Consider the following 27,754-nt stretch of genomic DNA (forward strand, 5'->3'; position numbering starts at 1 on the left):
GCAATGCAGAAGAGAGTGGTAGACAAGAAAACAGGGGTTTAGTCAGGGAAGGCCTCTTGGAGGAAAGTCTGGATCCTACCCCGCAATTGGCATCTACTTCCACATTGGCATCTACTTCCACACGATGAAGGTTACTGGGGTATAAAGGAAAGAATGGCTTACCCCAAAGACAACAGGGACTACTAGCACTGAGTACAGTGCTCTGCACACAGTAATAATAATTATAATGATAACAATAATTGTGGCATTTGTTAAGCACTTACTACGTGTCATGCACTGTACTAAGTTCTGGGGTGGATACAAGCAAATCAGGTTGGACACAGTCCCTGGTCCACATGGTACTCACAGTCTCACTCCCCATTTTACAGATGAAGTAACTGAGGCACAGAAAAGTGAACTGATTTTCCTGAGGTGACACAGCAGAAAAGTGGAGTCAGGATTAGAACACACAACCTTCTGACTCCCAGGCCTGTGCTCTATTCACTACGTCATACTGCTTCTCCAGTAAATCTTTAATAAATACTATTACTACTGCCACAAGGACTCACTGCTCAGATTTGGAAACAGGATTTTCCAGCAGCGAGAATGGATGACATGTGGTGTCCCAGGATTTAGAGGTTCCGATTGATTTTTCACTGTTCACTTGTCTTAAGGACATAATCACTGGCATTACTCTTTCCAAGCAATTGTCCATCCAGTATGAGATTCTGTCTCCAACAGTGGCAACAGGATGCTTGGAGGAATCAAGTGACTGACCCACATCCAAATGTTTAGGGATAGAATGCTCTGAAAACCCAAATGGATGCCAGAGCCAGGAAAGCAAGCAGCCTAGATTTGATCAAACCAGTTGTCCCTAGTTTCAAATCATTTTCTTGTTTTGATGCAGCTTTCTAGCATTCCTAAAAAACAAACAAATGCAAAATAACCAAAAATAAACCACATGGAGCCTCTTTATCAGTAATAATAATAATTAAGATTTTTTAAGCACTTACCCTGTGCTAGACACTAGACTAAGTGCTGAGGTGGATACAAGAAAATCAGGTGGACATAGTCCCTGTCCCACATGGGGCTCACAGTCTCAATTCCCATTTTACAAATGACATAACTGAGGCACAGAAAACTTAAGTGACTTGCCCAAGATAACAGCAGTTATACCAGGATTCGAAGGAGAGCATATCTACATGAGAACATTAAGGCAGTATTCAGGAGTGAGGTGTTCTGATCAAGGTTTCCAAGCAAAGCTGAGGGAGATTGGAGTCTGGTTGAGGTTGAGCCTTCTGAGCAGCTCCTGCTTCACAGACAAATATCAGTATCAGCACCAGCAGGATTAACAGAAGAGTTATGGTGTTTAGAGCACTGAGCTCCCAGCTGTTGTCTGGCAGAGGTGAGTCAGGTATGATACTCCTCTGGCAAACTAGCCTGGCACAATCCCTTCCTAGCTTGGTCTCCTTAGGCTGAAAGGAAGCAGAAATGACTTGGACCTAAGAGTCCCTCACTGAGAGCTTAGGAGGGGAGGCGAAGAAGCCCTAAAAGTGACAAAGCTTTAAAGGTTTAACTGGCTTAAACCAAAAAGATCTCTTCCTCAAGGAGCTGCCCTGCATTTCAGGGTCTTGTTGCTTTGGAAGAGGCTTTCACAGCTTCAGTTCTTGTTGGGAGGGAACTTGAAAATAAGATTCCTTCTCTCTGATGAGTATCTGTCCCACTTTGCCGTATGGACAGGCTGAGATAAGAGAAGGTTAAGTGGGGAAGGGATGAAAGAGGAAAAAGGGGAGGAGAGGGAGAGCCAAGTTCTGAAACACTTTTCCAGAGAATCAAGGTTCACATGTGGCAACTTTCGACCAATGATTTCTTTTCTTGAAACCAAGATCACATGTGCATAATTCCAGTGCAGGCAACAACCGATTAATACCAAGACCATTTCCCTCCTTGAGTGCCAGATGATCTTCAATTTGAGGCTTTGGGGAGAGGGGAGAGAGAGAGAGAACTGTCCTGGACTGTTCCAAGGGTTTAGTGAAGTGCTCTGTCCACAGTAAATACTCGGTAAATATCACTGCTTAACTCACTCTGGGAGAAATGTCATTCTGTCCTTTGGAAATCTTCTCCACAACTTAGATCCTGAATGGGACACATTTTGTCAGGGAAAAGATCAGATCCATGGACAATTCTGAACCTCCTCCAGATCAGTGTCTTTGTGCCACCCTGGAATCTCTGGAACTGGCAGTTCATGGCCCTGGTCTTATCACTAGTACCAAAGGCAAGAACAACGAGGCCCATTCAGAGGCATTACTTATTTCAAATGTAACATCACATCAGGACTTGAGCCCCAGAATTACATAAGAAGCCTTATATCATTACATAACAATCAGAGGACACCATTGTCACTGGACTTGATCCAAAGATTTTCCTTTGAGGTCCCAAAGTCTAGAGGGGGTTTTACATGATATGAAGCAGCTATAACATTTCCATGACACCTGACATCACGGACAAAGTCTGACTCTCCTCTTTGGAGCAACACACCATCAGGGATCAAAGGAGTGAGAAAGCTCTTCCTAATTCTCCATTTGGAGCAGGCTTATCTCTGCTCACACCATTTCAAAAGGAGAATTAAAGCCCAGCAAAAATAAAATTGCTGCTACTGCATTTTGGCCTTCCAGGTCCTAACCAAATTTTGAAAAGGTGCTGCCTGAAATTGCCTGTTCATCTGCAGTAGTTTGGGCTAACTGAGTGAACTGAAGAGATTTACAAAGGACAAAATGCGACACAGTTCCTGTGCTTAAGTTGTTTACAGTATAAAAAGAAAAATAATACACAGCACACAGACGAGCTGTAAGTGACAGGAGAATAGAACATCAAAGATATTTAAGTGCAAATCTAAGTGTAAAGTGTATAGTTTTCAGAGGTGAACGAGGCTGGGTGAGTGAGTCTGAATGCTCGAGGTCAGGGTTGGCAAGAGGGCAGTGAATTCAAGAAGGCACTCTGGAGGAGGAGGGCTTTAAATTAGAGGATGCGGAAGAGTGTTCAAAACAGTCATGATGATGGGTAGATGGGTGTGTGGTATGTCAGACAGCTAGACTGTGCATGGGATCAGTAGAAGAGGAAGTGATGGTAGAGTTGAAAAGGGCTGATCAGTGGGGATTCTTGAAATCTAAGTTTAGGAGTTTTGAGTTTACCCAGTTGACAGCCAGGAGCCTCATCAAATGTTTGAGCAGGGGATCAATGCTGTGGAAAGTTTGCCCCTACCAAGCTGACACCTCTTGCCCGGAGGGGCTGCTCAGTAAATATAAGGATCTCCCAAAATTCTACTGAACACAGTAAACAGCAAAAGCATTTTCTCCTTTACATTCGACATAAAGCACCAGAGATGTGCAAACAGGGTCCTTTGCCTTGGTTCCCAGGACAAGCTAGCAAGGGCCTGCAGGCATGCAGCTGAAAATCATTGCCTTCACCTGCCAGCATTATACCTATAAACAATCTCTGAGGCCTGCAAGTGTGTTAAGCCAAGTGCCATCTACTAAACCTTTATTGATTGACTCTCTCTCTGACTGATCACTGATCCTTGACCAGTTATATCTGTGTTATCCAAAAACTTTTCCACAATACTATTGCCTGTTTATGCATCCCACAGGACCTCTATCCAGCCACCACCTTCCTTCACCATAGCTTGTTCCTGACCCTTCAACTGGAGCCATCAGCACCCAGGAAACACCATGTTTGTGTAGACACCGGATAAAAGAATGAATAAATGAATTGAGGACAATGAATCACCTCAGAGTTACCATGGTTGCAGAAGGCGAAGAAGGTTGTAGACTGTGGTCATCTAGCTGAGAAACTTCAAACTACCTGTTCTGGGAATGTGGGACATCCAACTTCTTCAAGCCACCCAACAGTAAGGGAATACATAGATAGACCCTAGAGGAATCAGTAGGACAAGAGGTACCTGCAGATCTTCCTCTAACTAAGGATTTTAAATCTAACATAGCCCCAGAGCTAAACCACAAATGAACCACAGGAAGGCAGGCTGGATTGATGGATACCTATCTAGCAGTTTCCTTTGATGCATAGTTGTTATTATAAAATGAACAGAAGTTCTGTTAGGGATGTAAGGGATTAACTCTTGCATACAACCTCTTATGCCAAATTGCAGTTGAGTTAGAAAGAGACTATACAGATATAACATCAACTTACTCCATTCTTCCCTTCCTATTAACATCTTACAAAGAGAAATTCCCTCTTGTGTACTCACCCGTTTCCTGATCACAGAGTTGCTCACAGGCATCTGTGGTCCTCTGTCCACACAGATCTCTCACCCAGGGAGCAGTGGCATTAATTTGATAATATAAGGATAGCTTGGCTGGATTTAACCAATCAGAGATGTCAAGGTAGCTCCCTTCACTCACAACAAAACTGCTTCCTGCAGATGAAGAGAGAGAGAAAGGCATTAAAGAGGTGACAGATACTTGGATGAGATTAAAAAGTATGAAACAAGGACAAATAAAAGATTAGTAGAGGGTGTTAAGGAGATACATGAAGATCAGAATCATCAGCAAAGATGTGCATATCTGAAAGTGTTTTCTCTCTTCAATTTTTGCCCCAGTTCCCAGAATTCTAATCCAATTTTCTCCCTGAAAGAACCTCCTATCAGTCAAGGCAATAATCCTGCTATAGGATCCATCCATATCTTAACCAGAGGTCCCACTTAAGAAGCAAGCATACATGACCTTGTATCCCTTGGAGAACATATTCCCTCCCATGGCTTCAACTACTACCTTTATGCAGATGATTCCCAAATTTGCCTCTCCAGCCTTGACTTCTCTCCTTCTCTGCAGTCTTGTGTTTCTTCCTGCCTTCAGGATATGTCTACATGGATATCCCACTGACACCTCAAACTAAGCATGTCCAAAACAGAACTCCTTAGCTTCCCACTCAAACCCTGCTCTCCCCGTGCCTTTCTCATCACTATACTAAATATCACTATCCTCCCTATCTCACAAGCCCTTAACCTTGACATGATCTTCAGCTCATCTCTCTCCATTCAACCCACATTTTCAGTGTCACCAAATCCTGTTAGTTCTACCTTCACAACATTCCTAAAATCCACCCTTTCCTTTCCATCCAAACTGCTACAATGCTGATCTAAGCAAATATATCATTCCAACTTGACTATTTAATCTGGCTCCTCACTGATCTCCCCGACTTCTGTCCCTCTCCACTTTAGTCCATACTTCACTCTGCTGCCTGGATCATTTTTCTAACAAAAGTTCAGTGCACGTCTTCCCACTCCTCAAGAACCTCCAGTGGCTGCCCATCCACCTCCACATTGAATAGAAACTCCTTACCATTGGCTTTAAAGCACTCAATCAGCTTCACCCATCCTACCTTACCTCACTGATCTCCTAATAGAGTTCAGCCTGTACACTTCACTCCACTAGTGCCAGCTTTCTCACTATGCCACAATTTTATCTCACTGCCAACCCCTTTCCTACATCCTCTCTCTGGCCTGGACCTCCCTCTCACTTCATTCACAACAGAACACCACTTCCCCAACTTCAAAGACTTATTAAGGACACATCGCCTCCATGTCACCTTCCCTAGTTAAGGCTTTTTTTCCCTATTCCCTCTTCCTGCTGAGTTATCTATGCAATTGCATCTGTACCCTTAAACACTTGATATTCACACTACCCTCAGCCCCACAGCACTTATATACTTATCTATAATCTATTTATTTATACTAATGTCTGTCTCCCTTTTAGACTGAAAGCTTGCTGAGGGCAGGGAAAGTGTCTACCAACTCTGTTACACTGTAGTCTCTCAAGCGCTTAGTAGAGATTCCTGCAAACTATAAATGCTCAGTAAATACCATGGACTGATTATCTTCCTCTAGAGTCTAAGCTTGTTGGGGGTAGCAAATGTGACTGCTAATTCTGTTGTATTGCACTCTCCCAAGTACTTAGTACAATGCTCTGCACATATTAAGTGCTCAATAAATACCACTGATTGATAACTCCAGAATGATCCATTAGATTCAACTCTTGTCTCCCAGTGGGTCTGTTCCTGCCTAAAGACCTGAGTGACCCAATTAATTTTCCAGCACTCTGAGCTGTATAAACCCATCTAGCCAACCCAAGCACTTATTTATACCTATCCTCAGTGCTCAAGTCTAGATGTTAATTCAATGATTGCTTCAACCATTCTAGTGGCCTATTTGTAAATCACCTTAAGTTTGTCTCTCCCATTAGGCCTTAAGCTCCTTGTGGACAAGGAATGTGTCACTTCTTCATCCTGTACTTGCCAAGTGCCTAGTCCAGTGCTGTGAATCAAGTGGGTGCTCAATAAATACTGCTGCTCCTCCTCCTCCTCCTGTTTCTCCTATTATTAATATTCTCAACACTCATGCTATGAGTGACTATTTGGGAGCTATGTACCATGAGTAAATGCTTCAGGACAGTGTACAAACCCAGACCATAGGCCAGGTAGATGCCCCAGAGTGGCACTGTCCAACTCTGAAATCACCATGTCAAAACTTAGTTTTTGCCACATGACCCTTCAAGGAGGACCAAAGTTTTTCCTTGGAGGTGACCCTAAAGCATAGTTTAGAAAGGGTTAATTCTCAATCCAAAGTCTCAGTCTACATATGACTCAGATCCATGGACTGCACACAGTAAGCACTCCACGGATATGATCGACTGATTGATTGAGAACTGGAACTGGTCATTAGAGCTTGTCATTTAACCTATCTGTGTCTCAGTTTCCTCATCTTTTAAATAGGGATTAAATACCTGATCTCCCTCCTATTTAGACTGTGTGCTTCCTAGGGGACAGAGACTGTGTATAATAAAGTTAACTTGTATTTACCCCAGTGCTCAGTAATGAGCGTGGTACATTGTAAGTGCTTAACAAATACCATTGCTTATTATCATTATTATCATCTTTCTGGAGTCTCGTGGATCAACTTCTTCTGATGCCAGCCTCTGAATGAAATATATCACTCCTCGGGTCTCAGAAAATGGAACAAAATTCTCTTCTCTGAACAGCTTTATCTAAGTGCAAAGGTTCAGAAATAAATCCTGGCCAAACAGCTTAAGAAATGTGACGTTTATTTTTTTAAATGTATTTTTCCCACTGGCTTGTGGGAATATGCATCATCTAATTAGCCAAATGGATTTTCAGTTCAGCCCAATCATTTCCTTATCTAACATCTGAAGCCCAGCATTGCTGAGGGGATTTCACAGACGCTGAGGTCCTCATTAACTCTGATCTTCAATTACATTGATTATAAGCCTGCTTCTGTAATTGTGCTGCATAGATCAGAGGTGAACTGATGAAACTTTGCCATTCCACAACATTCTGTGAAGCTGGGAGCAGGTAGTCCACTAAGGAGACAGAGAAGCGCTGATGACAGCAGAAAAGAACAGAAGGCAGCAACGAGATGAAAATCTCCCAGAGAACCAGCCAGCAACAACAGCAGTCTCCACATTATTCTATCTCGGATTTCAAGAGCCCTGATGAGTCCAGAGAGTGAGAAAAAGGCTAAGTTTCCAAGAAAAAGATTTTACTTTAATGGCACTTGGCTACCATGGAATGGCAGATCATCAACTCCAAAATTTAAACTCCCAAGAGGGTGTTAAAGCCACCTCTTGCTATTCTGCAAGAGGTAAAAAGAATTAAAGACGTAAGAGCCCCAAGATGAAGAGACTTCATTTTAAGAAGAAATGCTAGAAAATTGTCCTGAAGCAGTTGGCCCAAAGTTAAACTACAGCTAACCAGCTAAAAAAAGTCCACCCAGTTTGGATAATGTACAGAAATAGTCATTTACATTGTTTCTGATATTCAACATGAGAATGTTGTAATACACCTGACAACTGAGCAACCCAAAAGTGAATTTGAGGAATCATTCAAAAATGCTATCTGTTATTCTTCTTTCCCATTAATCGCAGGGAGTGGCATGTGTGATGCCCCTTACTAAAAAATTTATTGTCCAACAAATGGAAGGTCAAAAACAACAACCTATACAATGACATCTGGATAAGAGCCATCAGAAGAGTTAAAGAAGGGATATTTTCACTACAACCACCATGTTCAGTTTGCTTATTACAGTCCCCAACTTGGGGCAGGGAATATTTGCAACAGAGGATGCTGTCTACCCTAAACACACTCCACAATGGCAAGTGCTTCAGTCCAAGAGAGTATAGAACTCTAAGTCTCAATACAGACGTTTTCTGGCTCACTGAGGTTCTGAGATCCTCCAGGCTATTGTCTTGTTTTCATCTTTCCCCTTCTCCAGTTGTGATCAAAGTAAGCCAAACTCTGACAACAGCAGAAGTGTGTTTGTGTGTGGGTGTGCGCATGCGTGACATCTCCAGCTTCCACCTTCAAAGTTGAGTGAAGCTGTTTAAGTTCCCAACAAAAAAGGTTTGAAGCTTTGATATTAAAAAAAACCCACAACTTTTTCCAGCATAAAGCAGCTCATCTTTGAGATAGCCAACAAGGGAAAAGAAGAAAGTCAGGAAAGGCTGCCAACAAGGAGATGCTCTTTTAGTTTTAAGGAAGATTAAATGTAACATTTTTTATTTTAACTTAAGAATGTGTTTCAGCTTTTTATTGTCTCTCTCCCTTATTTCTCTTGAACTCATTTGGGATTTCTTGGCTAGATCAATCCAATGAAAGTGGTTTTTATTTTTTGATCCAAGGATTAGCGTTTCTTGAATGACTACAGTGTCAGAGCCCTAAGAAGAACTGAGCATCTGTATCTGCACTTCCCCTTCATACTAACACTCTCTGGTTTATTTCCAGCAGAAATCGAAAGTCTCAATTCATGCCCAAATGTTCACCCCGGTGGCCTTGGGTCTTTGTGAGATGCTGAATACTTTTTTCCCAATTGAAGGCTGCATTGGTGAAAATGATCTGTGTCTTGTGTGCTCTAAGAATAACTGTATTGACAAATCATCCAGGATTATTTTTATTGCTAAACTCTGGGTTTCTGCCAGGCTAAAGAACTGAGAATTACTTCTTGTGCCCTGCTATAGAGACTGATTCTCACTCGCTCTCTCTCTTCCTCTCTTCTCCTCTCTCTCACTCCCTTCCTCCTTTCCTTGCTCTCTTTCTCCCTCTACCACTTGTCTTCTTCCCTTACCACCACTTTTCTTCCTTCACTCTCTTCCTTCCTCTTCTTCTTTTTCTACCCACCACACCTCTGTCTAAAGCTTTGTTCAGACTCACATCAGCCTAGAGGGCAGTTTGGAGTCCTGGCCCCAGATTTGGATTAAAGGAGGCCACAGGACACCCTGCAACAGGACAGGCCTCTGCACCACCCAATAAGTGGAATCAGAAGTCAGCCTAGGACAGAAAGAGCCCACCGTCCTCAGCAGACACTGCAGCTTTTGTATCTTCTTCCTGCTCCAGTCTGTTAAATCACTCTTTGAATAGTGAAGCAGCATGGCCAAATGGATAGAGAATGGGCCTGGCAGTCAGATGGACCAGAGTTCTAATCCTGGCTCCTCCACTTGTCTACTGTGTGAACTTGGGCAAGTCACTTCACTTATCTGTGCTTCAGTTACCTTATCTGAAAAATGGGGATCAAGACTGTAAACACAGTGTGGAACAGGGACTGTATCTAATCCAGTTACTTTGTATTTACCCCAGTGCTAAATCGAGTGCCTGGCACAGAGTAAGTGATTAAAAAAAACACAATTATTATTACTATTAAATCCAGAGCAAAAAGGTGTAGAGTCAATGAGGCCTAATTGACAGAGCAGAAACCTGGGAAGTGGGAGGTGGCTCTAATCCCACCTCTACCACAATTCTCCTGTGTGACTCCGGCCAAGTCACTTAGCCTCTCTGGCTCAGCTTTTTTGATTTGTAAAATGGTACTAAAAAACCACCTCACCCTACTCCTAAGATGGTGAATCTCATTTGGGACAAATACTATGTCCGATCTGATTACCACAGTGTTTAATGCGTGCTTGTCACAGAGTATGCATTTAATAAAAAATATAAAATGAGGGATGTGATCCAATTAAGGATCCAGCCTCCCAAAATGTGAGGGTGGATCCCAGGATCCCCCCCACCCCGAGAACCGCACACTGTGAGGCCCATAAAAGTCAGCCTTGAATTGGATCTGGCTGAGCCTGGGCCCTATCTTCCAGCCGGGAATGAGCTGACCAGCGAACATTCAACAATGCATGGACAGCAGGCTCTGGCAGACATTCACTCAATGGCTGACACATAAATCAGATCATTCGGGATGGGGAGACTATTGTAATTCAATCCTTAATATCTCCAAAGACACATACTGCTTTCTCATGACATTTCCAAGAGATATTTTCTGGAAACTGGACAATAATTCAAATTAATGCCAAGCTTAAATCTAATTATTTTATGCTTCTCCAAATGACTGGGTAGGATAAAGCTTCCAAAAACCTGTGTTTGGACCATTCCCATTGATGGACCAGATTTTGCTTTCTGGCAGCTGCCTAAATATATACCATTGCTACTTGGAGAAACATTAGCAAGTGCATATGCACCTGAGGGAAGCTAGAAAACATCTGTCAGTGGCTCCATTCACTGACTGAGGCTGGGCTGGAGGATGCTCAGAAGACTGGGTTCATTTCTGGAAGAAATGGAAAAGGGGGATCATTGAAGATATGTGTCAAATGTGAGGCAAAACACACCTGATCCACCTTTTTGGTTAGAACAAAATAAATCCTGTATCTTCAAAAAGGCAGAGATCTTTCACTCATATTTTTAAAATGGTGTTTGTTAAGCACTTATTATATTCCAGGTACTATTCTAAGAATGGAAATAGATACAAGCTAATCAGGTTGTACCCAGTCTGTCTCTCACATGCAGATCACCGTCTTAATCCCCATTTTGCGGCTGAGGTAACTGAAGCATAGAGAAGTTAAGTGACTTGCCCAAGGTCACAGAGCAGACAAGTAGCAGAACCGGGATTAGAATCCAGGTCCTCTGAATCCCAGACTCCCACTAGGCTGTACTCCTTCCCTTTCCACAGTTCAGGAAGACAATGAGGGCAGGGGGAGGGAAACCAGGAAAATACTCCTTTGCCTAGAACTGTCCCAGATTCCAAATGGTGTAACTGAAGTATTTCAGGAGTGTTTCATAAATATGTATTCACACAGATACATCAGGTATAGATGGTTGCAGAAATGTGAGACCTAACCTGAGTATGGATACACATAGACAGAGGAGTACATAGAAAGCATTTGTGTATGTATACGCCTAATGCTCATAGGACCCAACACAGTTCTGTTTCTTTTCTCTAAGGTTTGCAAAGCAATGACATTAAAAGTGAATGATTAGAAACAACTGAAATTTAATTAAAAACAAAATTAAAAGTTGTTCCAAGCCAGGCGTTTCAGCCAGCAAGACTCAGAGGAAATTAGTAAGTGGTACTAATAGCCGGATCCAATTCTCCAGCCTCTAAGAGGAGGCAGGCATGAGGAAGGGAGATGCATAATCTTTGGATAAAACAATTAACGATCAATTGTGAGAAATAATTGTTGAATAGCATCCCAAGGCTAGAAGTTGGTTATCTGTTGTTGCTTCTCATTTCCTCTGTTAGAGAAAGCTCCATGGAATTCCCTAAAGTATATTATCCAAGGAGACACTTCCTCACAGTATGTGCACTGGTATATGCAGGGTATGCCACATCACAGGCTACCATCTATCATCTCTGTTCCTGAGCCCACGTGTGTAGCAACCCTAACATACACACACCCACACACACATGAGAGGAAGTGAGGACAAGGCAGACAAATCACTTGGTTCAAGTGGTCTGGGCTTGAGGTATGGCTGAGCCTCTGTCTTCCAGCGGGATCTGGGGAAAGTTATTTACTTATCTGGGCCTCATTTTTCTCCTTTGAAAAATAGGCAAGACTATTCCGGTCCCTTCCTAATCTCCCAGGAGTGTTACAGGGATCAAGAGACTGTGACTGTAAAGCTCTGTAGGCTACTTGGAGAAGTGGGGAGACATTCAAACTAAAGATGCTAATGTTTGTATTTAATTGTGATATTTGTTTAGTGCACACTCTGTGCCAAGTAGTGTGCTAGGCACTGAGTAGACACAATATAATCAGAACAGACCCAGGTCCTAGTCTCACATAGCCTCATTTCATGTTGCAATATGATTCTAATCATTGTTAGTCCTTTTTTTTTTGACATTGAATCAGTCATGTCTTAATGTGACTAAGAACAGTGTGTGACTGACAATCCTTTCTGCATTAGGAACCTGTAAGAATGAATCCTTGCTTCACTGTCACATTCATTACCCAAAATGCCTGGAACTGTTTTTGTTTCTCTCTTGATATCAAAATCTTACTGAACCTTCTGCTCCTAATCTTACTTCATTTTTTATTGTTTTAGGTCCCCTGCCTGTGACCTGTCTCTTGTTGAGCTCCATGTGGGACAGGGACTGTTTTTGACCTGATTATCTCATAACTACCCCAGTGCTTAGTACAGTGCTTAAGACATAATAAGCACTTAAATATTACAATTATTATTATGTTACTATTTTCGCCCTTCCCACCACTACATCTCATCATTTAAGGTTTTGAAGAAGGCTTCTATTCTACAGTCACTTTGCAGTCCTTCAGTTTGATTTGATTTCATATTGGGATCAAATTCCACCCGTACTCCAGGCATTCCAGATCCACATATGTTACAGACTTACTTCACAGATGGTTTGAATATGTCCTGAAGACACACATGCACACATGTACACACACACTCACTACTCTCACTCTCGCATGTACACACACACACACACACACACACACACACGCACACGCACACACAAACACTCCTTCTCCTATTTCTAGTTTCCCCATTTGTTGTAAAGCTGGTTTTTAAAATTGATACCCTATTTCCAGCTGTGCTGAAATGAGGACATCCATTCCTTTATGCCAAAGCCCTTCAGTGACGGTTCTCCTTCCACCTCAAGACTCTATGAAGGTATGGTTTTACTATCATTCTTGTAACGCATCATCAAAAAGCAGTTTATATTCCTGGGTGTTTTATCCCGACATGGGGACTTTCTTCCTGTCCCTCTGATGCTCCTCCTAAATGTCACTCTAATGGTGCAAATCTTCAGGGAAGTGGTTTTCTGCAATTTGATAAATGGATTCTATTCCAAGAGAGCAATAGCATCTCCAAATAATAATTCCTACCCAAGATGGATTTGTGAAAGGTCCTAACAGTGTGTGTTCATCAGAGTTTTGGGTGTTTTTTCCCCCTCTGTCTTTAAATGCACTGAATGCAAATGGTTATTCAATCTGGGTGGGTTGTGGTGTTGTGAGCGACATCATCTTTGTGAGAGTGGGTGAAGGCACACATCCCTGAACCGTCCACGCAAAAGCGGAATGAAAGCAGGGAAGAGTTGAGGACACAAACGACTTGTGTCCTCAAGCAGATGCAAGGAGTTCTCCCCCACCAGCCTGTTTCTTTGCTGGTAAAGGTGATAGCTTGGCTGCTACACTGATAGCTTGGCTGCTACACTTTTGATTTATCCTGCTGCCCGAGAAAGTAAAGACAGAATAGCTGCATAAACTTGGCTCTGTCCTGAGAGGAGGAGAAAGAACTGCCCCAACGAATCTCCAAAGCTAGCCCCCATATAGCAAGAAATAAGGGCTTTAATTATTTTCTTGATACTGACTCACCTCCTATTTCCACTTGTCTTTCAACCCACATTTGATTTTTCTCTGCTCTCTGGTGACCAGAGTCCAAATCCCAAGAATCTGGACCATACTCCTTCCCTCACTCACTTTTACCCTAGCTACTACTGCTCTGCTTCAGTTGCTGGGAAAATAACTATCTCAAGAAGCTTCCCTCTTTATCAGGTTAGACTGGGGAGCTTTAAAAAGCTTTAGGATGCCTGCTTTTATTCTTTAAAGCTTTCTTCAAAGGGCATCTGATTTGGTATGAAAGAGGATTTCATCAGCTGCAGATGCTCCTAGTTTGATTCTGTTCTTTATTGTTGAAAGAGGTGGGAATGCCATTAGCAGCTGCCCGGGCTAGGTTTAGCCTCAGCCTCAGGCTCTGTGGAACTGTGGCTTTCATTGGAGCCTGGAGAGAACTCTAAGACAAACCTCACCTGACTTAGTCTGGGTGAAATACCCTTTCAATTGGTCTTTTGCTGAAGGTCCACAGACACAGTAGGAATGGCCTAGGGCAGAGAGAACCCTGAGCAATTTAAAGTGCTAAACAATAACTAGTTTCCTCTGCAGAAGGCTCTAACTATAAGTGGAACTGCAACCCAGCCTGCTCTGTCTCCCCCTAACCCACCGCCTCCCCACGACAGAAGGCAAGATGGCTCACTGTCTGCTCCCAACAGCAGGGTGGAATTATTAAGAGGAGGAAATTAAGCTTCCCTCCTTCCCCACACCCCCACGCCCCCGGTTCCAGAGAACATATTATTGGATGCGAGCTGCTATCAAAACAGAGAAATTAGTCTCCAATTTTGGATGTCAAACTCAGTTATCCCCCTTTGTTAAAGTGGGAAATTAGCAACGATTCACACTGGGATGGAGGCAAGCCAGAATCCCGACAGAGTGTCATTAAAAATTCCAACCCAAATGGAGGTTGTGATGTCCTTATAAATGTTTGAGAATATTCAGCTGGCAGACCAGTTTTTACCTGAGGACTTGGTGTTATTTAAGAAAAGAATGGCTCCAAGCAATTCTCCATTGGCAGCAAAGGGAGTTCTGGGCATCAAATGAAGAGATTTGGGGAAAACTGATACTACCACAATGATTTGTATTGCTCCTGGTGGCAGCCTGTGGGTACCACCACACAAGTTGCCCATCAAAACAGAGAGGGGGAGAAAGACTTTCCACAGTTTATAATTATAGCTTCAGTTTCCTTATGGATCTCATTTGAATTCCAACTGACACCCTCCCTCTACTTCCAGCTGCACATTTTCTTTTCCACACTCATTAAATCAGGGTTGGAGTTCACCCTGTTTTCCCTGATTTCAGCATATTAATCTGTTTTATTGGTATTTCATTGCCACCTTCCCTTGGGTGTTGTGAATCTCAGTTTCATTTAGGTTTTTCTCATCCCACAGTCTGGGACCCAACCCACTTCATTTTCATGTCCCGTGGTAGGCATATGTTTGGTAGGAATCTTCCTCAAAGGGACACTATCCCTCTCCCTCCAAGGGAGACAGAACCAGGATCAAGGCCTCAAAGGTTTTATTCCTGGCTCTCTCAATGATCAATCAGTGGTATTTACTGTGTGCTTACTGTGTACAATGTGATTTCAACATCTGAGGGGAGAGAATATGCTTTGCCCTGAGGTCTGCCCTTTGGGAACTGGTGAAAACCCCCAGTTAGAATGTTTCAAATTATAAATGTTGGGTGGAGCCACTCTACCACCATTTACCACTATAGTCTGGAAGCTCACTGTGAGCAGGAAACAAGTGTACCAACTCTGTTATATTGTACTCTCTCAAGCGCTTAGTACAGTGCTCTGCAGACAATAAGTGCTCTATCAACAAGATTGACTGGAGCCATACTTTGGGGGACTTATTCTTGAATGATAGCAAAGCGTTATACTATGACTATTGCCTCTGCGAAGCTGGAAGAGTCATTGAAAGTTTCCCAATCTATCCACAGAGGAAACAGACTTCCATTCTGTGACTTTCCCAAGGGCAACAATGAGAAATGAGCCGAAAGATTAGGCCCAGAATCCTTCAAGCCTGCTAAGGAACAACCCACCCAGAATTTTGCTGACAGTGAGGGCTGTGGAGAAAGGAGAGGGTAGAGACCTCACCTTTGGGTTTCTATTTTTAAGCTTGTCATTTTTACAGATTTTTATTCCTGCTGGTCTCAGAGAGCGGGCTCCAAAGGACCCTGCAATATGGTGTTCTTCCTACAACTGCCTCCGACAGTGCAGAAGCTTCCAATAGCAGGACATTGCTGGTGTTGGAGAAAAGACAGGGGAGGGCAAGATGCAGGGGAAGGCATGCCAAGGAACTGAATAAGGGCTGCTGCTGTCAGTATTTACTGCTCTTGCCAGCTTGGCTCTGGGAGAGTGTTGTGTCTTACTGACCTTTTCCACATAATGCGCAGCAAGCATCAAGTGCAACTTTCACTAACATGAGGGCAAATTTCATTTTCTTCCTGCAGACAGAATCCATTATTCAGTCTGTTTCAATTCCTCTGTGCCACTGCCTTCCACACTGCTTGAGCCTGGCTGGGAGCATGCCTACCACTCCACCCGAAGACATGCAACAGAGAGAGCTGAAAGTACATAGGGTGGGAGATTTGAGGAGGGGAGTTGAGGAGAATGCAGCCACTCCAAAGGGACTTTACTTAGCTCTTCGTACTTCCTGGAGGGCTGAAGTCAAAGGAAGCTATTCTGACTTGAAATAGATTTCCCAGGGAGTAGCTTGATCCAAAAATGGAAGCCACAGCCTCTGCTCAGGAAAGAGAGAAGGGTGACTCTGTGGAGACATCTAAATATCTTCCTCAGCCACCAGTAAATGAGTTTCGCTTACTCTAAAGGGACCTGGAAAACGCAGAAATTCACCTTCACCCAGGAAGCCAGCCTCTCCCTAAGGCACCAACACTTTTTATTTAAAGGAAGGGTGTGTCTCCACAAATTTGGGAGGGGAACTGAAAAAGAAAATGAAATGTTTCCAAGGATAGAAGGTGCTCATATCTACCTAGCTGGATCCTTAATCTTGCCCTCCATACCTCCCTTCCGTGTGTTTTCAATTCAGTTCCTTAAAGGGTCAACCCCTTAGACAACAGGTGCCTACTCATCCATCCTACTGGTGTCTCTGTCTGCCATATCTGTTCCTCTCCACTGTGGAATTTGCTATAGGTGAGGTTCCCACCACACTGTGGAGATCACCAGATGGCCCATGAAGGAATTGATGGGCCAGCAATGTTTGTGGATCCTGTAGCTCCTCATATCCACTTCACCACCTCCAACCACATCACCTCCCTGCTCTAATTCTCTTTTGCTGTCCCAGGTCCAGCCTTCCAGAAGGCCCAGTGAGTGTGCCACTTTTATCTGCCATTCATTAATGATACTGACATTGATGAGTCATGTCACATCTCCCCTCATAGCTCCTGATGCTAGGCCTCCTTCCAGCTTAGGGCAGAATTTGTTCCAGAGTCAAATTAGGACATTTGATCTAGCACTCCATCCATAACATAAATTCATCTCTTTCATTCAATCTGAGTATTAAGTTTGTGTCCAAATACTGTGGGTTTTAAAATATCTATAGTATCTGCACCTTCCTTTCTATCCAAATTTCTGCTGGTCTAAGCACTGTATGTATCCCACCTCGACTACTGCATATGCCTCCATACTAACCTCCCTGCCTCCACTCCATACTTCCCTATACTTCCTGGATCATTTTTCTAAAAAATGGTTCAGTGAATAATTTTCCAAACCTCCATTGGTTAGTCAACCCCTGCTGGATCAAACAGAAACTCCTTATCACTGAATTTAAGACGCTCAACCTGTTCTCCCTCTCCACTTAGACTTGATCATCTCCCATTTCAACCCAGGCCATACACTTTGCTCATCTAAAGTCAATTTGCTCACTGTACCTCAATCTTGTCTGTTTCAACATTTAACCCTTGCTCACATCCTCCTTCTGGCCTGGAATTCCCTTCTGCTTCATACATGACAGACCACCACGCTCCCCATCTTCGAAGCACTACTAAAATCACAACTCCTCCATACAACCTTTCATTATCAATCTCTTATTTCCCTGACCTACTTGCCCTCCCTTCTGCATCCTCTGTGCATTTGGGTCTACACCCCTTAAGCACTTTGATTTTCTCCCCAACCACCATCACCACAGCATGTATGTTTCACAAGCCTATGAGACAAACAAAAACACAATAATAATAATAATAATAAATTGTTTTATCTTATTTCATTTTATTTTAAAATAAAATGAACAAACAAAAACTCCTCAACATTGGCTTTAAAGCACTTAATCACCTTGCCCCCTCCTACCTTACCTCATCACTCTCATACTTCAACTCAGCCCACACACCTTGTTCCTTTAATGCTAACCTTCTCACTGTACTTTGATCTCATTTACCTCACCGTCAACCTCTTGCCAATATCCTACCTCTGGCCTGGAATGTTCTCCCTCCTCATATCAGACAGATAATTGCTAATTTCAAAACCTTATTAAAGGCACATCTCCTCCAAGAAGCCTTCCCTGACTAAGCCCTCTTCTACTCTTCTCCCACTCCCTTCTGCACCACTTTTACTTCTTCCTTCATTCATCCTCCCTCCTATCCCCACAACACATATGTATATATCTGTATATGTAATTTATTTATCTATTTATTTATATTGTCTGTTTCCCCCTCTAGAGAGTGAACTCACTGTGGGCAGGGGATGTGTCTGTTTGTTGTTATATTATATTCTCCCAAGCACTTAGTACAGTGCTTTGCATACAGTAAGCACTCAATAAATATGATTGATTGAATGAATGAAAAGCTGGTAATACTAGCGTTATCCTTGACTCATTTCTCTCATTCAACCCACATATTCAATCTGTCCCCAAATCTCATTAGTTAAACCTTCTCAACATCTCTAAACTTTGCTCATTCCTCTCCATCCAAATCGCTACCTCATTAATCCAAGCACTTATACTCCTCCCTGATTACTTACTTCATCAGCCTCCTTTGAGACCTCCCTGCCTTCTGTCTTTCCTCTCTCCAGTCCACATTTCACTTTGCTGCCCAAATCATTTTTTTTACCAAACTGTTCAGTCCATGTTTCCCCACTTCTTAAGAACCTCCAGTGATTGCCCATCCACCTTCACATCAAACAATAACTCCTTACCATCAGCCTTAAAGCACTTAATCACCTTGCCCCCTCCTATCTTATATTTCTGCTTTACTACTACAAAACAGACCACATTCTTAGCTCCTCTACTATCAACTTATTCAACATACCACCATCTCATCTATCTTGCCGTCAACTTCTTGCCCACATCATATCTCTAGCCTGAAATGCCCTTCCTCATCATATCCGACAGATGATCACTCAGGGGGGCTTTCCCAAACTGGGCCCTCATTTCCTCTTCTCCCACTCCCTTCTGCATCACTTTTGCACTTGGATTTACACCCTTTATTTACCCCTCCCTCAAGCCCACAGCATTTATGTACATATCTGTAATTTATTTATATTAATCTCAGCCTCCTCCTGTGGACAGGGAATGTGTCTACCAATTCTGTTATCTTGTACTCTCTCAAGCACTTAGTACTCTGACCACAGTAAGCACTAAGTCAGTATGACTGATTGATTGATGTATACATGCAACTTTAGGCTCTATCATTTTTCCTATCTGTTATTTCTTTTAATGTCTGTCTCCTCCACTATACTTCTTGAAGGCAGGAATCATGTCTACCAAATCTCTTGTATTGAACTTCCCAAACATGTAGCAGAGAGCTCTGCACACAGGAAAGTGCCAATAAATACTATTGATTGCTTAATAAGGTTTCTAAGAGGAAGAGATTCAGAAGAGAAGCAGCATGGCCAAGTGGAAAGCGCACAGGCCTGAGAGTCAGAGGACCTGGGTTTTAATCATAGCTTCACCATTTGTCTATGTGATATTGGGCAAGTCCCTTAACTTGACTGTGCCTCAATCATCCCATGTGTAAAATAGGAATTAAGAATGTAAGCCCTAAGTGGGATATGGACTCTATCTAACCTGATTATCTTGTATCTACCTTTGTGTTTAGTACAGTGTCTGGCATATAGTAAGCACTTAACAAATACTATAAAAAAACCCATAAAAAACAGAGCAACATAGGGCATGTTGAATGAAGATCTATCAGGAGCATGGGAGTGAAGGAAGAAGGACACTGCTCTCATGGCCAAATCCAGAAACAGAAGGAAAGCAACAGAATTGCATTCTTAGTTCTACTACCACCAATTTGCTATTTTTCACTTGGTCTCTCTGTGCCCAAGGGTTTATGCAAATCCACTTTATAAAGTGGATTTATTGAGATCTCAACAGTCTCCTACATTTGTCTGAAGGCTAAGAAGTGCTTTGTGATCTGGGTTACGATCCCGATCCTTCCACTTGCATGCTATATAATCTTGGGCCTCATTTTCCTCAGTGGTAAAATGGGGATAAGAATCTGCTCTCCCTCTTCTGCGCTGTATGAATCCGAGACTGTCAATCATCTTGTGTCCACCCCAGTGCGGAGCACATAGTAAGTGCTTTACAAATACGATAATAGTAATAATGATGATTATTGGTATGGTTACACCTTGAAGAATTGCTGATCAGTTCTTACCATCTGCGATGAAGTGTTCGGGCACGTGTAGCGTCACCTTCACTGTCAGAGGGCAGGAGAGCTGGCTTCCACAAACCATGGCCAGGATGCAGGAGCTCACCGCAATCAACGTCAGTGCTGTCTTGTTCACGGGGCTTTTCAGCGATCCTGAAATTCATACGCATACACACCCAAACACACACACACACACAGAGCTCCATAAAGAGAAATGAATACTCTCTAATTAAGGGAGCAGCTCCTGATCAACTATTCAAAAATCCTACTCACCTAACCTCTCCCATTCTTAACCACAATGACCTCACAACTATGTTGTTAAAATAGAAGCCATCAGGCGTGAGCTTCCCAGGGTCCGTTACCTCCTCTGAGACCTCCCCCAATCTTTCTCTTTGTGGATTACTCCCATATTGACTTCGCCATCCCAGGCAGCTGCCCAGCTAATTTTGGTTTTTCTCTTGATTTCATGGCATTTGCTCTGGAATGCACCACCAGCACTTCAAACTCTACATGTTTAAAACTAAGCTATTCGCTTCCCCTCCCAAACCGACACCTCCTTTGAATATTTCCATTTTGAGGATAACATCACAACCCTGTCTCAGTAATTATAATTTTTATTAAGGGATTTCTGTAGTATGTACTAAATAATAATAATTATGGTATTTGTTAAGCACTCACTGTGTGCCAAACTCTGTACTAAGTACTGTGGTGAATACAAGCAAATCGGTTTGGAAACAGTCCCTGTCCCAGGTGGGGCTCACAGTCTCAATTCCCATTTTACAGCTGAGGTACTGAGGCACAGAGAAGTACAATGACTTGCCCAAGGTCACATGGCAGACATGTGGTGGGGCCAGAATTAGAACCCATGACCTTCTAACTCTCGGGCCCATGCTCAATTCACTACTCCCTAAGCACTGAAGTCAATATGATATCAATGTTATTTATTAAGGATTTACTGTGGGAAGAACACTGCATTATCTTCTTTGGAGAGAACAACATAACAGAGTTGGTAGGCATGTACCCTGCCCACAGAGAGCCCCTTTGGGGCTCATATCAATTAGTTGCATCCACCCCAGAGCTTAGAACAGGACCTGGCACATAGTAAGCATTTAACAAATACCACACATCATTATTATTATGAAAATAGATTATTCCTATTTTACAGGTAGGGAAATAGACACAGAGAGATCAAGTGACTTGCTTTTGATCACACAGCAGGCCACATGGCACAGCTGGCATTAGTCTGCTAGCTCACTAAGCTTCTCAGTCTCCCTGTCTTGTGCTAGGGTACCTGTTGTAACCTTGTTCTTCCTCTTGCACTCTCACTAGGAGCAGATCATTGTAGTGGTTCCCAGAGAAAAGCTGACATGAAATTCAGTGGAAAATTTACTGCCCAGAACCGTGACCAAGAAAATATGTCTATCCCAAATGGACCCCTCTATTTGACAAGAGAGTGAGTATCCATTTCCAGCATGGATACTAATGCAACTAAAAATCACCTTGTCCAAGCCAAAATATTTTCCAACATATAAATACCAAATTATTATTAGTAGTAGTATGGCCTAGTGGATATACATGGGCCTAGGAGTCAGAAGGACCTGAGTTCTAATCCCAGCACTGTCACTGTGACCTTGCGCAAGTCACCTAACTTCTCTGTGCCTCAATTACCTTATCTGTAAAATGGGGATTAAGACTGTGAGCCTCACGTGGGACTTGGATTGTGTCCAACCTGATTAGCTTGTATCTACACCAGTGCTTAGTGCAGTTCCTAGTGCATAGTAAACACTTAACAAATACCATAAAAAAAATGCAACCACTGTGCAGCACCAAGGAATTCCAGGATGATCCCTCTGGGACACGATCAGTGGGGTCCTAAGGTCCTGGGGCATTTACAGACCACTCTGCTGAATTGTTCTAGCCCCTTCTTTCACCATAGTTGCTACACAGGAGGAAAACAACAGATTTACCTTTCATCCATTTCATTAAAAGGGAAATCTGGGCATCCGCTGTCAAAAGAGATAAATACTTGCAAAGGAAATCCCACCCTGTGTCACGTTCTATCCTCTAGACTCTGGGTGTGAGCATAGGAGCTGCTTTCTTGGCCCCTTCAGATAGGGACAGGTCAGCATGGATTTCTACCAACATCTAAGCTGTTCCTGACAGAACACTATGGGTTGTCCAGGCCTGATTATGAGATAAAGCGTGCAAGTCCACTAAATACCATTTAAATTTAATGCCCTTTGGCATACTGCTTCCTGTGATTGCAGGTGAGCTACATGGATTGGGGAAGACCTATATGTTGACACACCCACAAGGATTCTAGGAGGTGTGTTCAAAGAGCAGAAGACAATGGGACTGTAATTAGTAAATTAGGGCCATTAGGAGGAAGAACTTTAATATAAGGGTCAACAAGCATAGTATAAAGCCTGGGGTAAGGCCTGCCACTGCTGCTCTGAAAAGAAAACCAATACTGCCCTGGCAGGAGACCTTCTGACTGATACTCATACTGGTCCAGGCCAGTCCTTGGTTGGTCACTGTCCTTCAAAGTGAGGGACAGCCCAAGCAGAAGACCTCTTGGTCAGAGGATTTCTGTGCTGGTCTGGTTCCTTAAGGATCTGAACACCCAATGGGGCCAATCATCCCACAGTAGGAAATTCTCAATGCCTCTGGGTTGAGGGCTTAAATAGTGTCAGAGATCTCACCGTCCCTGGGTTGAGGGCTTAAAAGAAGCAGGATCTGTTGAGCTTGATGTTTTTCTGTACATTAATAACTGTTTTGTTTCTGTAATACTGAATATTGTGGTTTGTTACATCTGAAAATCTAACTCACGAGCCCCCTTGTCCCTAATTGACTCTAGTGGGACATAACATGAGATCAATCAATCAACAGTATTTATTGATCGCTTACTTTGGCCCGAGCACTATTGTAAGTACATGGGAGACTACAATACAGCAGATCACATTCACCTTTCTGAGAAAGAAACAAAGGAGCAGTAAGGATTGGGACAGAGAAGCAGAAAGGGAGTCATGTCGACAGAAGGGAGGAGAAAGGGAAAGATTCAACGAGTGCCATCTGGGCTCAAATTTCCTGTGGTTTAGCTCAGGGAAAGGAAAGAACAAGACAGGGATATAGTCTGTGCAGTATACAGATGTCCAGGGAGCAGCAAATTGGTCCTATGAAGTTGCCAAGGCAACACCACCTGTTTATGACACCATGGGGTATATAGGAGGCTTACAGATTTCCAGGAAGACAAGGCGTTCTTGTCCTAGAAAACTCAGCATACATGGGGAAAAAGTGTTCTGCATTTGGGAAAACAATTCAGTTTTCTACCTTGGAGAAGAGCCCCAAAGTCATCACAGAAGCAGTGTGGACTAGTGAGATACTTAACATCTCAGGAGCATACCTCATAGGAGGTATAAAGAAATGCCATTTTGCAAACTGAACACTCAAACTGTGCTCTAATCCCAGTTCTGCCATTTGTCTGCTGCGCGACCTTGGGCAAGTTACTTAACTTCTCTGTGCCTCAGTTACCTAATCTGTAAAATGGGGATTTAATTCCTATTTTTACTACTACCTAGACTATGAGACTCATACGAGGCAAGAACTATGCCTGACCTGATGATATTGTATCTACCTCAATGCTTGGTACAGTGCTTGGCACATAGTAAGTGCTTAAAAAATACCATCAGTATTACTCTTATCATCAAGAATTCCATTTAGGAAATGGAGCTACAATGAGGGAAAATGGGCTATGAAGTAGAGAGACATAAGCTTGTTTTAGGCAGGGAGCATGTCTACCAACTCAGCTAAAATGTACTCTCCAAAGCTCTTACACAAGTGTTTGTCCACAGTAAATGTTCGATAAGTATGATTGATTGGTTGATTGATTGATTCCCTAGAGACTACATTTCCCAGAAGGCTAAGGCCACTTCCTGATCCTAAACAGGACCTGGAAATATCAAAGCCTATTTCCGAGATTACACTGTCCAGAAGCTATTTCTCAGCACTTCTTTCCAGCAAAGGAATCAGGGGGTGGGTGGGGGTTGAGGTTGGGGAGGGAGGATGGAGGAGGGAATATTCAAAGCCAGAAAGTAAACCATCTCATTCTTACTATTATCATTATTGTTGATAGTATTAATTATTGATTATGATTATGATAATAATAATAGTGCTTGTTGAATGTTTACTATGTAGCAAGCCCTATTTTAAGCACTGGGGTAGACATAAGTTAATCAGGTTGTACACAGATCCTGTCTCACATGGGGCTCGAAATCAAAGTAAGAAAAGTAGGATTGAATCCCCATTTTACAAATAAGGTAATCGAGCACAGAGAAGTTACGTGACTTGCCCAAAGATGAACAGCAGATAGCTAGTGGGGCTGGGATTGGAACCCAGATCCTTGTGACTCTTTCCACTAGGTTACACAGTTTCTCTTCCCTTGGTGCTTAGAGTGTGTTTTCCTGAAGCCAGGCTGTTTGTCTCCTGAGAAAGACCTCCACAGTGAAGAGTAATCCATTTCCGCCCCTTGTTCAATTTGTAACCTGGCTGTAAGGTCATTATGGACGGGACAATGACACTGTGGACAGGACATTGTCTGCTGACACTTTGTCTGTTATATTGTTGTGTTGTACTCTCCCAAGCACTTAATACTTAGTACCTGCAAATAGTTGAGCACTCAATAAATATGACATTGAAATACGTTTATTTTTCGGAGAAGTTTAAGCAAGGTGAGGGAAGACTTCAAATTCTCTTTAGATTTCTCCTTTCCAGTTAATTTTTGGTGCTTTCTGAATAAAACTCAGGTGCTCACATGTGTGACCCTTATCTTTTCAGTTCATTTAGATCAGTCTCGGGGAAGCTGGATGCTAAATTCTCTCTCAAAATTTAATAGTAAACATAACTAACGGAAATCATTGCAGGCAGGTGAACACCAACTCTAGGGGCTGCACCACTGATTCTTTACATCTGAATCCGCAAACTTTTGTTCTATTTTTATGGTATTTTTTAAGCACTTACTATGTGCCAGGCACTGTTTGAAGTGCTGTGGTAGATACAACGTAATCAAGTTGGTGGACACAATCTTTGTCCCACCTAGGGCTCACAGTCTTAAACCCCATTTGACATATGAGATAACTGAGGCACAAAGAGAAGTGACTTGCCAAAGGTCACATAGCAGACAAGTGGCAGAGGCAGAATTAGAACCCAGGTTCTTCTAACTCCAAAGCCTCTGGTCTATCCACTAGACCACACTTAAGACTTAGGTGACAACTCCATGAGGCTATTTGGGTTGTTGTCTCCCACAGCTGGGTAACCCAGACTTCCAATCTCTCATCTACCGCCTTTGACCAAACCTGAGTGATTCCAAACAGCAACGAAAAAGACCCCATATGGAGGCTTTCAGGACTATTAGCTCTGACTCTTCCTAGCCCCAATTTCTTTTTAAAACCTCTGTCCTTTTAGCACACCCACTCCAAATTATAAATAGGCACCTATTTCTACAGAAAATTACCAAAATAGGAGAGTGCTCACCTCAGTCCCATAGGAACACACCTCAACAGTTCAGGGAAAGTTCCTGTATTTCAGCAGGATCCAGGCTGAACAACCTTTTGTAAAGGTTGCACTGCTTTCTGGGACTTGAAGATGGTAATAGTCTAATTTCCATTTACCTCTCTTCCCCTCACAATGACAAAGAAAGCCTGGAAACACATTGCTTTGGAAACCCAAATGGGAATATATCCATGTTGTTGATACATAGGCTGCCTATAATTTAAGGTTTGATTTATTCTTCTTTCAGGAAATACCAGGTTGAGAGAACAGAATCAATCAAATCTCAGTTAAATTCAAGAGTTGAATCAATCACGTTTTACATTCAGGGGAATGTGCACCTCAAGCACTCTGTTGCTATCAGGACCTCTGGTGCCATTCTTATTGGCTTCCCACTTTCCTGTGTTCCTACGACATGAAGAAATGAAATCCTGGGCAGGGCAGGGCAGGGCAGGGCAGGGCAGGGCAGGGCAGGGCAGGGCAGGGCAGGGCAGGGCAGGCATGGATCCCAAGAGGCAATTCAGCCTATGGCAGAGGTGGTCCCCCATCTTTTCTCCTTGGCATGAAGGTAAAGGATATAGGTTTAGAGATGAGGCTACAGAAGAGGCCTTTCTCTTCACCAAGTAGCTTCATAAGTTATTTGATTTATAATTGATCAATAGTGTTTAATGAGCACTTACTCTGTGCAGAGCACTGTACTAAGCACTGGGAGACCTCAAAAGAGTAAGCACCATGGCTTAGGGAAAGAACATGGACCTGGGAGTCAGAGGACTGGGGTTCTAACCCCAGCTCTGCTACTTGTCTGCTGGGTGACCCTGGGCAAGTCACTTCACTTCTCTGTGCCTTGGTTACCTTATTTGTAAAATGGGGATTAAGATTGTGATCCCCAAGTGGAACATGGAATATGTCCAACCTTTTATCTACCCCAGAGTGTAATACAGTGCCTGGCACATAGTAAGTGCTTAACAAATACCATTAAAACAAAACATAAATGTCATTTAAAATAAATAAAAAAGATGCTTTTCCTGCCCTCTAGGTCCTTAAAGTCTAGTGGATTTTCATTCAAAATGCACTGAGGTGGACAACCGAGTGAGCATTTAGCTACTTTGACCTATACAAATTGTCAATCAGGAAAATTAAAGAAGCATCATGGCTTACTGAAAAGAGCACAGGACTGGGAGTCGCGAGACCTGCTACTATTCCTTATTCCACTTCTTGCCAGCTTAGTTCCCTTGGGCAAGTCTAGATTCCCCTGGGCCTCAGTTTCCTCATTTCTGAAATGGGGATTAGATACCTATCCCTCGTTCTCTTTAGACTGTGAACACCATGTGGGGATTTCTGTGTGACTCAGTTTCCTCACCTGTAAAAAAAGATATTCAATACCTGCTCTTCCTCCCCTTAGACTGTGAGTCCCATGTGGATCAGGGACTATGTCTGATCTGATTGTATTGTATCTACCCCAGTGCATGGCACATATTAAGTGCTTAACAAATTTCACAATCATAATTAACACTCTTTTTTCCTCAGTGACTGGGGTTTGTGTGAGGGTGGAAGGAAGTTGCCTTCATCTATTGTTCCCAATTCTCCAAGTTCTTTGCCCGTGTATAACCTTGAGGAACTTGCTTCAGCTCCCCGTGCCTCAGTTTCCCTGTCTGCCAAACAGGAAGAACTTCTTTACCTCCTCAGGGAGGAAATATTGATAGGGAGTGTGAGATAATATTCCTGGTACTGGATGTTTCCTGGAGAAAGCAATGATACACAAAGAGGAAACAGTTATCAGCTCTCTCCACCTATGGGACAAAGAATCAAAACATCTGCAAATTGGGGAAACCTGGCATGTGTCTCTGATCTCTCCTGAAGAAAAGGGAGAGAGAGGAAAGGCTATACCTTTTCCTCTCTGGGCCAGCTCCTGTCCTCTC

The 27,754-nt window shown here is 42.9% G+C and overlaps 1 protein-coding gene across 2 annotated transcripts in view; it reads right to left on the reverse strand.

The window, feature by feature from the left end:
• Window positions 1-27,754, reverse strand: part of ASTN2 (astrotactin 2) — an 869,558-nt gene that overhangs the window by 520,458 nt on the left and 321,346 nt on the right. For both annotated transcript variants that reach the window (XM_029062728.2, XM_029062729.2), the window contains exons 6-7: window positions 20,298-20,444; window positions 4,244-4,411 (exon numbers count right to left, since the gene is read on the reverse strand). In XM_029062728.2, coding sequence (XP_028918561.1) covers window positions 4,244-4,411; window positions 20,298-20,444 — 315 coding nt within the window. The remainder of the gene's footprint in view (window positions 1-4,243; window positions 4,412-20,297; window positions 20,445-27,754) is intronic.

This window comes from Ornithorhynchus anatinus, chromosome 4 (assembly GCF_004115215.2).
Source record: "Ornithorhynchus anatinus isolate Pmale09 chromosome 4, mOrnAna1.pri.v4, whole genome shotgun sequence".
In the NCBI taxonomy this organism is placed as follows: domain Eukaryota; kingdom Metazoa; phylum Chordata; class Mammalia; order Monotremata; family Ornithorhynchidae; genus Ornithorhynchus; species Ornithorhynchus anatinus.